Here is a 16486-nt window from a genome sequence, read left to right on the forward strand (position 1 = left end):
GCTCTCTGCACACGCATGTGGTCTGTGCTCTCTGCACACGCATGTGGTCTGTGCTCTCTGCACACGCATGTGGTCTGTGCTCTCTGCACACGCATGTGGTCTGTGCTCTCTGCACACGCATGTGGTCTGTGCTCTCTGCACACGCATGTGGTCTGTGCTCTCTGCACACGCATGTGGTCTGTGCTCTCTGCACACGCATGTGGTCTGTGCTCTCTGCACACGCATGTGGTCTGTGCTCTCCCATGTGTTCCTGCATCCATGTTCCTGGTGGTGTGATCTGTCATGTGATCAGTGTTGTTTTCCTCGACTGAAACTAAGACGAAATAAATTTCGTCGACTACCTTTTTCCCCCACTGACGAAAACTAAATGGAAACGAAATGAAAACTAAGCTATGATGAATAAAACTCAGACTGACGATTTCGTCAACACATAAAAACCAGACTAAAATGTTAGGAAGGGACTATAGTGGACGAGAGATCCAGTATAAGTCTTTTTACACTTGGTTGCATGCTGAAAATAGCTCACAACGAGTCACGCTGGGCGGCGCTGCAAAAAATCAGTCATTATGACGGCATTTAGGCCCGTGTCAGAGCTAAAATCGACATGTAAATATTGAAATAAATTCTTAAACATGTAGCTATAGGTGTAATGTTAGAGTCCACAGAAGTGAACCTTTTCAAGCCTGTTTTCTCAACTCGCTGTTTCTCTGCAAGACATTACTCTATGAGCCATATCTCCAAAACTGGTGGGTCAAACTGAACAACCAATATGTCAATTTGAAGTTATGATTCCCTGCTTTCATATGACATGAAAAAAAAACGAAAATTCAAAAAAATCCAATGGCAGTCCCTCAGTCAAATCTGGTCACAAATGTGCAAAAGTATATGCCCACTGTAAGTGCTGTTATTAAAATGTTTTCTTTAAAATGGCTAAAATATAAAAGTTCATGGTCATAAGCTCATAAAGCATAATTCATAGCAATTTCATGATGTACAATAAATATGTGGTCCATAATTGATTTCATATAAGGTTAAAAATGTAAAACATGTGATGATAACTTTCTGAGGCAGAACCAAGTTCTCTGTCTGTCAGTATAGCAACACTGGACAATAATTGACTGATTGATGCATGATTGCCTGGCATTGCACACAGGTGCTACAAACTGTGTCTCACTCATTCAGACTCTAGTCTACAAGGAAGCAGTACACTTGCAGCAGCAGTGTAGTACGTTTGCACTGCTAAAGTTATAAAGAACAAATGAAGGCGAAATGGTCAGAGACATTCTAAGGACTCACACAAGCATCAAGAACCTCTTTCCACGACAAGCGGCCAACGAGGTATTATTATGTTTAGATTAGTATTTTGTTGCGTTGTTTTGATGGACACGTTCACCTGCGCTTTGCGCATTTCCTTGTGTTTGTTTGGTCAATATTATGTACTGTGTTACACGCTGATTATGTGTTTTATTATTTTGTGCGAACATACAGTTCTCACGGCATGGAACAGCTGGGATGAGAAGAATGCCCAATAAATGCCCGTTCATAAAGAACCGCCTGTGTCGTCAATGTTGGGGGGAGAGCTACAGTGAGAACTCGACTGCTCAACGCGGGTAGGAGAGACGAGAGACGACAACCTCCGCGGGTGACAACGCAACGAGGATCCAGCCTTCAGATACGCAAAGCCCACAAAGTAGGTGTCGGCATAGCCACTGCAAAGCAACGGCGATAGACTGTGTTGAAAGCGCAACGTTTCGAGTGACAGCCAATAAGTTCCCTACCACAACAAGGTGGTGCGGGAAGCGGTTCAACTTGGAGATTGCAACAAGGACTCAGATCTATTAACCGTGCATATGGAGCTTAGCCTACACATTTTTGGGATCTTTCTAATGTGCTGGTATTGAAGTTGTTACACTGCTGGATGGTTTAAGAAGAATTTAAAGTAACTCACATAAGCAAGTGAACAGAGTTTAAGGGTTTATAAAAAGTGTTTGCATTAAGATTGCAATTTTGTTTACCAAACTAAAGTCACCAAGTCATTTTGTATTTCATGACAAAGAGTTTAAATAATTCATTTTGTTTTCACAAAGGTTTAAGACGTTTAAAAACAAGCTAATTTTTGTGTTTATTTAAGTAAACGGTTTAAAGTACAACTCATTTTGGTTCTTAGCTAAACTAAGAAGGTTAAAGGAGAACTACGGTGTTTTGTAACTCATTTTGGTTCTTAGCTAAACTAAGAAGGTTAAAGGAGAACTACGGTGTTTTGTAACTCATTTTGGTTTTCAGCTAAACTAAGAAGGTTAAAGGAGAACTACGGTGTTTTTGTTTTGTTTTTATTTTTCGTGAAAAAGATAAGGGTAACTCCACTGTCGAAAAAATATCTTTGGTATTTAAAGAATAAGTGATTTAAAGTGTTTCTAGCAGATTTCCTCTGCATTAAGGTTATTTTTTGTTTTTTGAAGTCAACTTGAAGTAGGTTTGTACATATAGTTGCACACACTAGACACAATTCAAGTTTATTATTCACAAACGTTCCATAACACACACACATTCATTCAAAATGTCTGACCCAAGCACCACAACCGGCCAAGAAGATGCCAACCAACTTCCACAACCCCAAGTCACAGATACTGAAGAAGCCAATGTATCTACTCTATCCGAAGCTACAGCCACTGAATCCGAAGAAGTGGAAATACGCAAAGGTGAAAGAAAACGAACTCTGACCCTGAAGGGAAGAGAACTTCAAGAAGAGAAGCTGCTGAGTGTGCAACGTCGGTACAATAGTACTTATGCAAAATGGAAATGCCATGCAAGATTCAGCAGAGAAATGTTGGACGAGAGCTATGTAAGTGCCTCGGAAGACGAATTGAAAGAACTGATTAAGAACATTAAACGCTACTGTACAGATGTACAATACACCTATGATGAGTTACGTCTCCTGAAAACTACTGATACAGAAGAGCGGCGTAAGGTTGATAACTGTGTATCGCTTACAAAAACCATTGTTCGGAAGACAACAAGGCAACTTCATGGACATTCTACAGAAGACTCAACAGGTTCTTTATCAAGGCCACAGTCTCGGCATTCAAGACGTGGTTCTACCCACTCTAGCAGATACACGATCAAAAGAAATGAGGCTGCAGCAGAAGCCGCTGCAGCCCAAGAAGCTCTGTCAGCGTTGAACGAACGTCACGAACAAGAGAGGGAAGCAAGAGAACTTATCAGGCTACAGGCTGAAGAAAGGCAAAGAAAGGCACAATTTGTAGCCAGACAACAAGCGATGGAAGCCGAGATGCTAGCCAGACAACAAGCGATGGAAGCCGAGATGCTAGCCAGACAACAAGCGATAAAGGAAAGGCAACGAAAGACCGAACGCCTAGAAGAAGTGAAGAAGTTGAACACTGCACAGGCTCGAGTAAGGGTCTATGATGCAGCCAAAGAAAATTCCCTTCATGGCTCAAACACCCTTGCCATACAGACAGTGACAAGACAAGCACTCAACATTTCAAGTCCCCCATTTATTCCTCAATCCAAACCAGTTACAATACAAGCTCCCCAGGTCACAAGTTCCCCTTTCATTCCCCAATTTCACCAAGTCACAAGTCAAACCCCTAGTCCCCAAAGTCAACCTCAAGCAGCTCCAACGCCCTTGCCCCAAGATCAAGAAGTTCTTGTCTATGCGCTCTTAGACATACAGAGCGATACAATAACTAAGAGGTCAACAGTCGTACCATGTCAGAAGTTGACAAACGTACAAGTAAGAAGAAGCGAAGAAAATCATCCGTATGCACAGCGGACTGATCTCGGATGGAGCATCATTGGTGGCTCACATTCAATGGATGACTGCAGCGATGCAGTGAGCATCAGTCACAGCATCATGACTGTGATACCTGCTGTACAGCCATCGGTTGAGTTCAAGACAGAAGTGCACAGAGAGTGCAAGGATCAAGTTAAACCCACAGACGATAAACAACGAACAGTTCAGTCAAAGGAGTCTAACCAGCTGAAGGGACCTGACTGTCCTGTGCAACAGAATCTTCCACACGGAGAGAAAACGGTGGGAGAACTAGGGACAACCACTGACCTTTGCAAGGTTCCAGTCAACAAAGTCAAGACAGAAGAATTGAGTTCAGTGATTAACCACTTCACAAAGTCCTCTAAGTGGTCCAAGGCATTAAGGCCTGTCGCAAGGCTGAAGAGACTTATCAAAGAGTTCACGGGACCTAAGTCCAGAATGAATGAACCATATAGACAGATGCAAGAAGCTTTCACTGAAGAGACTCAGAAAATCAAGCTCCAGACGGAAGGAACCCTGGACAAGAGAAATAGCCTCAAGGTGGGAGGACGGCTATCCCGATCAACCTTTCACCACGACGTGAAACATCCCACAATCCTACCACCAACTGGACAGCTCCACAAAGAAGACATCCAGCTGAACAAGAGGTGGAGGAGAGTACACTTCCTAGCCAGTGAATTCTGGCCCAGATGGAAAATGAATACCCTGATGGAGATGGTGCTAAGGAGGTCGCTGGTCAGTGACACTACACTTAGTACTAGGCAAACCACACAAGTCACACTCACTGAAATGCATACATTTTAATTTGTTCTTTTGGTTTGGTTACAAGAAAATCCCACATGTTAAGGAATGAGTGATTTGGTGGGAGTGTAAGTGCTGTTATTAAAATGTTTTCTTTAAAATGGCTAAAATATAAAAGTTCATGGTCATAAGCTCATAAAGCATAATTCATAGCAATTTCATGATGTACAATAAATATGTGGTCCATAATTGATTTCATATAAGGTTAAAAATGTAAAACATGTGATGATAACTTTCTGAGGCAGAACCAAGTTCTCTGTCTGTCAGTATAGCAACACTGGACAATAATTGACTGATTGATGCATGATTGCCTGGCATTGCACACAGGTGCTACAAACTGTGTCTCACTCATTCAGACTCTAGTCTACAAGGAAGCAGTACACTTGCAGCAGCAGTGTAGTACGTTTGCACTGCTAAAGTTATAAAGAACAAATGAAGGCGAAATGGTCAGAGACATTCTAAGGACTCACACAAGCATCAAGAACCTCTTTCCACGACAAGCGGCCAACGAGGTATTATTATGTTTAGATTAGTATTTTGTTGCGTTGTTTTGATGGACACGTTCACCTGCGCTTTGCGCATTTCCTTGTGTTTGTTTGGTCAATATTATGTACTGTGTTACACGCTGATTATGTGTTTTATTATTTTGTGCGAACATACAGTTCTCACGGCATGGAACAGCTGGGATGAGAAGAATGCCCAATAAATGCCCGTTCATAAAGAACCGCCTGTGTCGTCAATGTTGGGGGGAGAGCTACACCCACTGTATCAATAAGTCAAATGTTATGATGTGTAACGTATGCAGTCGTATTGTCATGGAGATCTTAAAGGACGATGCTAAATCTGGCTTGTCATAGAGTATATTGACTATACAACGCATGGTATTAAGAGTTATACTGCCGGAATTTTCCCCAAATCACACCAAAGTTTATTTTTAATTTTCAAAGAAGCCATTAAGGGATTTAATGTGCTATGGTATGAATGAATATCCACTTGACATTCAATTGCAAGAGCGAAATTTATATCCTGGAGTTTTACGGCAATTGAAAGAATAGATTATCTTGGGCCATTTAGGGGTGGTGGGGGGGTGGTGGAGGCATGGAGAAAAGAGAGTTTTAAAACAAAACTCTAAACTCTGTGACATTTAAATAATGACAGTATCATCAGCCTCAGGGAAGCGGTTATAATTCTAGAGTGGATATACTAGGGCTATACATCACCAGAGAATAGTGTAATCTTAATCCTTAATTAGTAGATTATGGGATTATTATTGGTGTGAAATGCCAGCCCTTTAACACTAGGGTCTAATGTCCACGTGTATCTCAATGGCTTCAGGGTTGCACATTCATGTAGATGTAAATGATGGTGTTGTTATCGTTTTGAAACGATAGAACAACTACTGAATGTTAAAAGTGTGGGGTTTTTCTTTGGGTGCAATTGAGCTCAGAAAACCTATAAACCTTTTTATAAATTAAATATAAAACAAAAACACCTTTTTGTGACAGTGAAAAGAACTGCACGGGCACTGTACCGTCGTTAAAGGACAACTTTAGTTTTTTTCAACCAAGGTTCATGTTTTAGGTTGTTATTAGAGAAACTAAAAGGTGAGTGTTCATTTTCTTTTATTTGCTGCTTTCTTTCGTTTTAGGGATTTTAGTGGTTTTTGACAGGGGGGTGGGGGCATTCGAGCATGGGGCTAAATATGTATTTCTTTACAATATATTATGGCGATTTATTTTTTTATTATTCACTATAGTCCTAATATACCCTAGGAAATTACATCTGACCACAGAAGATCACATGATCTACTGGATGTGAAGGTAGCCTATAGGGGGAAGGCTTATACTGTGTGTATAGGCTGAATATGTCACTTTGTCACATTCAATAGATCCTGTGATCTTTTGTGGCCAGATGTAAAATGTGTCTAGTAGGACTATAGTAAATAATAAAAAAATAAATCGCCATAAAAAATTGTAAAGAAATACATATTTAGCCCCATGCTCGAATGCCCCCGCCCCCCTGTCAAAAATGGCGAAAATCCCTAAAACGAAAGAAAGCAGCAAATGAAAGAAAATGAACACTCACCTTTTAGTTTCTCTAATAACAACCTAAAACATGAACCTTGGTTGAAAAAAACTAAAGTTGTCCTTTAATGTTAAAAAACAGGTCGTTTCGAGGAAGCAATCTGATTGGTTGAAACGGTTTCTAGCCGTGGATCAAACCAGCACTGTTCACCACCTATAATCAAAACAAAGAATTCAGCCGCTCTGTTCTCCCAGAGCGCTATAGCAAACTCGGTGGCTATAGGGTAGCTAGTTTCTTGGGACGTGTTTTTGTGGTCGTAGTGACTACATCTGTCTTTTTTTTTTTTCTTTTTTTTTCTTCAGTGTTCCTGACATCACTGTCGTGGCAATAATCACGTTAAACAACACCCTCTCGTGTAATATTGCTTAATTAACACGCAACACGTCAACCATCCTCTCTCTCTCTCTCTCTCTCTCTCTCTCTCTCTCTCTCTCACCTTTGCTGCAGTTGCTGTCTCCCTCCCTCAGAGGGCTCCAGGGCGGGTCCCCCTGGCTGGCGAAGGTGCGCATGTGCAGGTAGCTGATGGTCAGCCGGATGACCGAGGCCTTGTCCAGCTGGCTGGTGATGGCTCCGGGGAGAGGCAGCATCTTGGCCAGCTCGAAGAACTCAAAGTTCTCCTTGCCCCGCCGCGAGCGCGCCGCGTTCCGAGACTTCTCCTTGCGCAGGTTCTGGAGACTGCAGCATGTAATATACCAGGGGGGGGGGGGGGGGAGGACCAGGGGAAGACCAGGGGAGGACCAGGGGAGGACCAGGGAGAGGACCAGGAGAGGACCAGGGAGAGGACCAGGGGAGGACCAGGAGGAGGACCCAGGTCAGGGTGATGGAGAAACACAAGGAAGGAACACACAAACAAATATTTACAATTTAGTAGGGATGCACCGAAAGGGAAATTCTTTTGCCGAAACCCAATACCGAATATCCGAATATGATTAATATTACATATATTTTTCCTACCATTGCTGTCATGTCATTTATGGCAAAATAAATGGTTATGGCAAAACTTAAACTTAAATAATAATCACGATTATGGGTCCATAAAACATTTATTCAGCTCTTTTGAATGCATTAATTGCATACACTATTCGGTGATATATTTTCCGCCTATTCGGGCCGAAACCGAATAGGCCGAAAATGCATTTTTTAAGCCATTTTCTGCCGAATATTTTCTGCGGCCGAATATTCGGTGCATCGCTACAATTTAGGCATTTTTGCAGACATAGAACTAGAGATTTTTTGCTCCCGATCGGATTCCGATCATCTGATTTCGAGCATCTGCCGATACCCATTTTTCCCGATCCAATATTTATATTTTATAGAACAAGTTTATGCCATATCACAATAGTACAATATCCCAAATCACAGATAATAACTAGAAAAAGTGCCCTTCTGGGCACAGGTCTCCACCAGGATAGGAATGTAGGACATTGTAGCTTGCCTTCATCTGGTGGTTGGATAAAAGGGCAACAAAAGTAAATTATCCACAGATCCGTCCAGTTATAGCGCCACCTTGAGGCTGAGTTGAAATTGTTCATGTGGCATTTCGTCCTCGGCCTAGTGGGAATGTGGGTGCACAATTTCACGGAAATCACGCGATGTGTTCATGATTTGCAGCATTTTGTTTGAAACTGAGCACTCCTGTGAACTTTGGAAGCCAATCTTAACCAATCAGGATGGAGTCTGAGAAATCTGAAAGACCCGTTTCGTTGAATGGCTCTAGAGAGACTGTGTACCAATTTGCGCAATGTTTGGACAAAATCTGTAGGTGTACTGTGCAAAAACTTGTTTTGCACAAAGCGGCCTCCTGGTGGCGCTATAACAGGCCGTTCTGGAAATTTTGGGGCAGAGGTTCATCATTGGCATCCAGGGAGTGTGTGTGCAAAATTTGGCATCGACCGGGTTAACGGTGCCGGAGATTAGCTGCTCACGGACACACACACGGACGGACGGACGGACGGACACACGGACGGACACACGGACGGACGGACGGAGTGCAAAACATACTCTCCCCCCATGCCTTCGGCCTGGTGGAGACAATGACTCGCGGGGGTCGCGAGACATGCAGGCCAAAGCATTTACGGGGGTCCCCGGCCCCCGGTTTTATGAACTCAATTACACGCAAAGAACCTGAACTTTGAACATTCAGTGGATTCTCTGTGGTCTGGAGTTTTCTCTGAGGTTTTGGAAGCCTGTTGAGCTGCAATGAAAACAGGCAAAGCAGTGACATCTGCTGGATTATGTCAATGAGATTTTCCAGCAGATGTCACTGCAAATGTGGGATTTGCAGGCTGTGACATCACAGACAAATCAGATCACTTGTTTGAGCCAGACCACAGGAAATCTACTGCATGTTAAAAGTTCAGGTTGCAATTGAGCTCCGAAAACGTAAAAAGAACCCAAGAAAAATGACAACAACTTTCTTTCATGTCACAATCATGGAAGCATGGAGTCCGTTTCATGGAGGAGGAGATGGTTTTTTTTGATTGATTGATTGATTGATTGATTGATAATTTTATTAGACAATTAGATGCAAACAGTACATGGTACAGTCAAGCACAGCATTGGTCCAAAAGGACAGCACCGAAGAAAGACCTTGGCGGTCTTGTTTCCATTCGGGTCCCATGCATTCATTCACAATGACAACAAACAATACGTTTCTCAAACACCCTAAATCTATATGTACAGGTTGGAATAGAAATACATTAACCCATTCTGAACGGGAACCCATTTTGGTGTCAGCATCATGTTATGCTTTAGCTATTGAAAAATAGCAGATCTACAAGCTCATATCGCGCCACCGAGTGGCGCGATACGAGCTTGTAGGTCTGCTATTTTTGAATAATCGAAGAACGACTGACATTTTTAGAATCTGATCTCAGGTCAGAATTGGTTAAGCTGACCACCTGTTGACTGATTGAAGCGGTGTATAAATGAGACACACAGTCACACAGACAGGCAAAACAAAGGAATCCTGGCCGTTCAGCCATCTGAGGCAATCTCCATTCTGATCCCATCTCTCGCAGATTGCCTCAGTGATTACAGACAAAATACTATTTTCTGTTCTCTAGATCTGCCAGACTAAAGCCTGAGGAAAAAAAAAAGAATAATTGGGCTCATTGCACACGTGTGTGTGTGCAAACACGCACGCACACACGCACACACACACACACACACACACACACACACACACACACAGTCACACACAGTCACACACACACACAGTCTCACACACACACACACAGTCTCTCTCTCTCACACACACACACACACACACACACACACACACACACACTCACAAACACACACACACACACACACACAGTCAGTCTGTCTCTCTCTCTCTCTCTCTTTCTCTCTTGTCCGGTCGGGGTACCGAGTCGGAGCCGTGATTATGGGATCAATAGCGGAGATGGGGGGGGGGGGGGGGGGGGGGTGGGAGGTGCAGAGTGACAGAGCCCAGGTTACCTGTCCCTCTGATTGGGTATTGACTCTCTTCAATGGGGCCTGAGTAGCGGAATTATGTTGTCACGGCTACTCCACTGTTTGTGTGTGCGCGCCTGCGCTCGTGTGGTGTGTGTGTGTGTGCGTGTGTGTGTGTGTGTGCGTGCGTGTGTGTCGGAGAGAGAGTCAGACAGACAGAGGGGGGACAGGGCGGAGCACCCCCCCCCCCCGCCCCATGTCATTGATTCTCATTCTAAAAGACCCCCAGCAGTGTGTGTGTGTATGTGTGTGTGTGTGTGTGTGTGTGTGTGTGTGCGCGCGTGTGTGTGCGCTGTCCTAGCTGTGTGTATAAGAGAGCACGAGAAAGACAAAACATACAGTACATCCATATAGTACCGTGTGTGTGTGTGTGTGCGTACATGTGTGTGTGTGTGTGTGTGTGTGTGTGTGTGTGTGTGTGTGTGTGTGTGTGTGTGTCTGTGTTGTGTCTTAATCACCCTTTGTGTTTCTGCCTGCTGTTCCATATAGGCTGTGTAAACAAGTGTGCGTGTGCGCTCGCATGCGTGTGTGAGAGTGTGTGAGTGCGTGTGTGTGTGCGTGCGTCCGTGCGTGTTGTGGACTAATGCAGCCGGCCCTCGGTAACATCTCATTATTATACTGCCTCGACCCCCAGAGCCACGAGAACAATCCATACTCACCCATCGATTCTGCTTACTTTTTATATCCGCCTATAAATGGCTGGCCATTAATAATTCCAGCCAAATTTACTTAACCCATTCTGAACGGGCACCCATTTTGGTGTCGGCATCATGTTATGCTTTTAGCTATTGAAAAATAGCAGATCTACAAGCTCATATCGCGCCACCGAGTGTCGCGATACGAGCTTGTAGGTCTGCTATTTTTAGAAAAATCGAAGACACTTTTAGAATCTGATCTCAGGTCAGAATGGGTTGATAATGAAACTGTCAGGATGTAATAAACATTTTTAGAATCTGATCTCAGGTCAGAATGGGTTAATCTCCCGCTAAGGGGAGGGGATGGCCCGCTTTGACAAGCGGTTGGCAGACCCCACAAACACACGCACGCACGCACACACGCACGCACGCACGCACACACGCACGCACGCACGCACGCACGCACGCACGCACGCACGCACGCACGCACGCACGCACGCACGCACGCGGCCACGCTCGTGCGGACTGTGGCTCATTGACAGTGAGTTCTCATTGTATCCGTCGATGTGTACAACAAGGGTATTAACGCATTCTGACCTGAGATCAGATTCATACCAGGTTTCCACTGGGGGACACACACTGGTCTGACCTGAGATCAGATTCTAAAAAATGTCAGTCGTTCTTCGATTTTTTCAAAAATAGCAGACCTACAAGCTCGTGTCGCGCCACTCGGTGGCGCGATATGAGCTTGTAGATCTGCTGTTTTTCAATAGTTAAAGCATAACATGATGCTAACGCCAAAATGGGTGCCCGGTCAGAATGGGTTAATGCATAGATTTCAGATCAAGCTAGGGATTAATTCATGGCCATGCATGCAGGCTTATTGCATGCAGGCTTATTGCGCACAATATGTGCTGAGGTGTGCTGCATGCATGCACGTGCATGCATTTGCGTGCGTGCGTGCGTGAGTGAGTGCGTGTGTCAGTGTTCTTTAGCTTTGTTAGAGCAGTTTTGGGGCTTTTCACAGAAAACAAAAACCCGGGACATGAGGTCAGAGGTCATAGGTCATGTACTGTAGTATACGTATCTGTAGTACGTATAGCTTGGAAATAATCGGCTCGCAGGCGTGGGAGGTTTTTTTTTTTATAGCCAAAATAGCAGATTAAAAGTAAATTAATTCACAGAGCTAGCGTCATTTTTTATTGTTGACCTATTTCTACCATGTAGTGCAACGTTTATTTTTGACCCCTCTATCACACAGAACTATGTTTTTTGTGTCCATATCACTACGCCCCAAAAAATGTGATAGAGAGGTCAAAGTTGAACGAAAGTTGCGCTAATATTTTAGAAATAGGTCAACAATACAAACAAATGACACTAGTTTTGTGGATGAATTTACTTCTAATACGTGGCCCCAGTGCCCCCCCCCCCCCCCCCCACCCCATCAAATGACTGGAACTACTTAATATTTACCAAAACCAGAGCAGAACTCCCGCCACGGGACTCAGGCAATCAATTAATACAGTTACAACCACTATATTAATGGCAACTGAAGTTCAAAAATGTTGAACTACTAGGCTTGTTACGGATACACATTAAAAATGAACTGATTGCTGAAATGCGTGTGTGTGTGTGTGTGTGTGCTTTACCATGGCAACGTGGGAGGTTTGGCCAGCAGTCCTTGTAGGAAATCCCACTCCACGCTCACACACTTTCCCTCGCTGACAAACGGCATGGTCGCCATCCCCTCCTCCAATGACACGCCGACGCTGCTCCTAACGAAGGCACCGATTGGCTGAGGATGAGACATGCGCGCACTTCCTGTGAGAGAGAGAGAGAGAGAGAGAGAGAGAGAGAGAGAGAGAGAGAGAGAGAGAGAGAGAGAGAGAGAGAGAGAGAGAGAGAGAGAGAGGAAAAAGAGAGATGAGGTCAGGATGAGAAAGAGATACAATTGTGCAATATAAAGGAACTGTGGTTGATTCAGTCTGCCACAAGAAAGACAGAAAGAAAGAAAGAAAGAAAGAAAGAAAGAAAGAAGACCAAAAAGGACAGACACACAAAAAGAGAAAGAAAGAAGAAAGTAAAGAAAGACAAAGAGAGACGGACAGAAAAGAAAGAAAACTAATGAAATATAAAAGCAAGGCGTCAACACCGAGAGAAGCGTGTAGAGCAGTTAGTTCCAGCTACAGCTGTAGAGTTAAATACCTTGACCACATAATAAAGGTCAGGGTCTGTTCCCCAGTGATCGCTCATCACATCAGGCCAGACATAAAGAATCTTATCACAGCAACGATTACAGCAAAACACCAGAGATCATCACAGCAACGATTACGCTAACACACCAGAGATCATCACAGCAACGATTACAGCAAAACACCAGAGATCATCACAGCAACGATTACGCTAACACACCAGAGATCATCACAGCAACGATTACAGTAAAACACCAGAGATCATCACAGCAACGATTACAGTAAAACACCAGAGATCATCACAGCAACGATTACGCTAAAACACCAGAGATCATCAAAGCAACGATTACGCTAAAACACCAGAGATCATCAAAGCAACGATTACAGTAAAACACCAGAGATCATCACAGCAACGATTACGCTAAAACACCAGAGATCATCACAGCAACGATTACAGCAAAACACCAGAGATCATCACAGCAACGATTACAGTAAAACACCAGAGATCATCACAGCAACGATTACAGTAAAACACCAGAGATCATCACAGCAACGATTACGCTAAAACACCAGAGATCATCACAGCAATGATTACGCTAAAACACCAGAGATCATCACAGCAACGATTACAGTAAAACACCAGAGATCATCACAGCAACGATTACAGTAAAACACCAGAGATCATCACAGCAACGATTACGCTAAAACACCAGAGATCATCACAGCAACGATTACAGTAAAACACCAGAGATCATCACAGCAACGATTACAGTAAAACACCAGAGATCATCACAGCAACGATTACGCTAACACACCAGAGATCATCACAGCAACGATTACAGTAAAACACCAGAGATCATCACAGCAACGATTACAGTAAAACACCAGAGATCATCACAGCAACGATTACAGTAAAACACCAGAGATCATCACAGCAACGATTACAGCAAAACACCAGAGATCATCACAGCAACGATTACAGTAAAACACCAGAGATCATCACAGCAACGATTACAGTAAAACACCAGAGATCATCACAGCAACGATTACGCTAAAACACCAGAGATCATCACAGCAACGATTACAGTAAAACACCAGAGATCATCACAGCAACGATTACGCTAAAACACCAGAGATCATCACACACGTCGAGAGTCTCCCCCGGAGAGAACAATCAGACTATGATGACTGAGCTTAGATTCTATACAAAATGTCTTCTAAATCATGACATGAATGTTTCCTGCTTCCCCCCAGAAGCAAAGATTAGAGTTAAAAACGTTTGCTGTGAAATATATATTAAAAGATTTGCGCACGTTTTTCAAATAAATAGCAGATCTGCTATTTTTCCAACAGCTAAAGTATAACATAATGCTTTAAAGGCCAAAAGGGGTATAATATACTGTATATTTCCGACTGAAAGAAATTGTTTTGCGTCACCAACAGCGGCAATTTCCCCCAACTTATAGCGCCTCTCCCAAAGTATACACACCACTGGTCCATATCCCCCTGTCCGCCTCTTTGTTCCCCTGCAGGAATACACCTCCCTGTCCTCTCAAAGAGCTTGTCTCGTTGACACTGTGAATACACCTCCCTGTCCTCTCAAAGAGCTTGTCTCGTTGACACTGTGAATACACCTCCCTGTCCTCTCAAAGAGCTTGTCTCGTTGAAGGAATACACCTCCCTGTCCTCTCAAAGAGCTTGTCTCGTTGACACTGTGAATACACCTCCCTGTCCTCTCAAAGAGCTTGTCTCGTTGACACTGTGAATACACCTCCCTGTCCTCTCAAAGAGCTTGTCTCGTTGACACTGTGAACACACCTCCCTGTCCTCTCAAAGAGCTTGTCTCGTTGAAGGAATACACCTCCCTGTCCTCTCAAAGAGCTTGTCTCGTTGACACTGTGAATACACCTCCCTGTCCTCTCAAAGAGCTTGTCTCGTTGACACTGTGAACACACCTCCCTGTCCTCTCAAAGAGCTTGTCTCGTTGACACTGTGAACACACCTCCCTGTCCTCTCAAAGAGCTTGTCTCGTTGACACTGTGAATACACCTCCCTGTCCTCTCATAGAGCTTGTCTCGTTGAAGGAATACACCTCCCTGTCCTCTCATAGAGCTTGTCTCGTTGACACTGTGAATACACCTCCCTGTCCTCTCAAAGAGCTTGTCTCGTTGAAGGAATACACCTCCCTGTCCTCTCATAGAGCTTGTCTCGTTGACACTGTGAATACACCTCCCTGTCCTCTCAAAGAGCTTGTCTCGTTGAAGGAATACACCTCCCTGTCCTCTCAAAGAGCTTGTCTCGTTGAAGGAATACACCTCCCTGTCCTCTCATAGAGCTTGTCTCGTTGACACTGTGAATACACCTCCCTGTCCTCTCAAAGAGCTTGTCTCGTTGAAGGAATACACCTCCCTGTCCTCTCATAGAGCTTGTCTCGTTGACACTGTGAATACACCTCCCTGTCCTCTCAAAGAGCTTGTCTCATTGAAGGAATACACCTCCCTGTCCTCTCAAAGAGCTTGTCTCGTTGACACTGTCAATACACCTCCCTGTCCTCCCAAAGAGCTTGTCTCGTTGACACTGTGAACACACCTCCCTGCATGTCCTCTCAAAGAGCTTGTCTCGTTGACACTGTGAACACACCTCCCTGTCCTCTCAAAGAGCTTGTCTCGTTGACACTGTGAACACACCTCCCTGTCCTCTCATAGAGCTTGTCTCGTTGACACTGTGAATACACCTCCCTGTCCTCTCATAGAGCTTGTCTCGTTACCACTGTGAACACACCTCCCTGCATGTCCTCTCAAAGAGCTTGTCTCGTTGACACTGTGAACACACCTCCCTGTCCTCTCAAAGAGCTTGTCTCGTTACCACTGTGAACACACCTCCCTGCATGTCCTCTCAAAGAGCTTGTCTCGTTGACACTGTGAATACACCTCCCTGTCCTCTCAAAGAGCTTGTCTCGTTGACACTGTGAATACACCTCCCTGTCCTCTCAAAGAGCTTGTCTCGTTACCACTGTGAACACACCTCCCTGCATGTCCTCTCAAAGAGCTTGTCTCGTTGACACTGTGAACACAACTCCCTGTCCTCTCATAGAGCTTGTCTCGTTGCCACTGTGAACACAACTCCCTGTCCTCTCAAAGAGCTTGTCTCGTTGACACTGTGAACACACCTCCCTGTCCTCTCAAAGAGCTTGTCTCGTTGACACTGTGAACACACCTCCCTGTCCTCTCAAAGAGCTGGTCTCGTTGACACTGTGAACACACCTCCCTGTCCTCTCAAAGAGCTTGTCTCGTTGCCTCTGTGCTCAGAGCTGTGTTGACATTTAAATGGCTGAAGTGGCCTCAGGCGCCCTGGTGTCACGCCCTTAGGCCTTAGATGGCCTCTGCTCTGCTCACTCTCCCTCCGTCTGTCTGTCTGTCTCCTCTCAGCACGCACGCACACACTCTCTCCAGACTGATTTTCTATCTCTCTCTCTCTCTCTCACTCTCTCTCTCTTATCATGG

At 44.3% G+C, this 16486-nt stretch overlaps 1 protein-coding gene across 1 annotated transcript in view; it reads right to left on the reverse strand.

Moving 5' to 3' along the window:
• npas1 (neuronal PAS domain protein 1) overlaps nt 1–12535 on the reverse strand; it is a gene marked incomplete at both ends in the record, with an annotated part of 33182 nt that extends 20647 nt beyond the window's left edge. Inside the window, 2 exons of the mRNA XM_083772485.1 lie at nt 7116–7354; nt 12441–12535. Coding sequence (XP_083628611.1) covers nt 7116–7354; nt 12441–12535 — 334 coding nt within the window. The remainder of the gene's footprint in view (nt 1–7115; nt 7355–12440) is intronic.
• Between the last annotated feature and the right edge of the window lie 3951 nt (nt 12536–16486).

The sequence above is a fragment of the Protomyctophum parallelum genome (assembly GCF_964188405.1).
Source record: "Protomyctophum parallelum genome assembly, chromosome: 9".
NCBI classification, from domain to species: domain Eukaryota; kingdom Metazoa; phylum Chordata; class Actinopteri; order Myctophiformes; family Myctophidae; genus Protomyctophum; species Protomyctophum parallelum.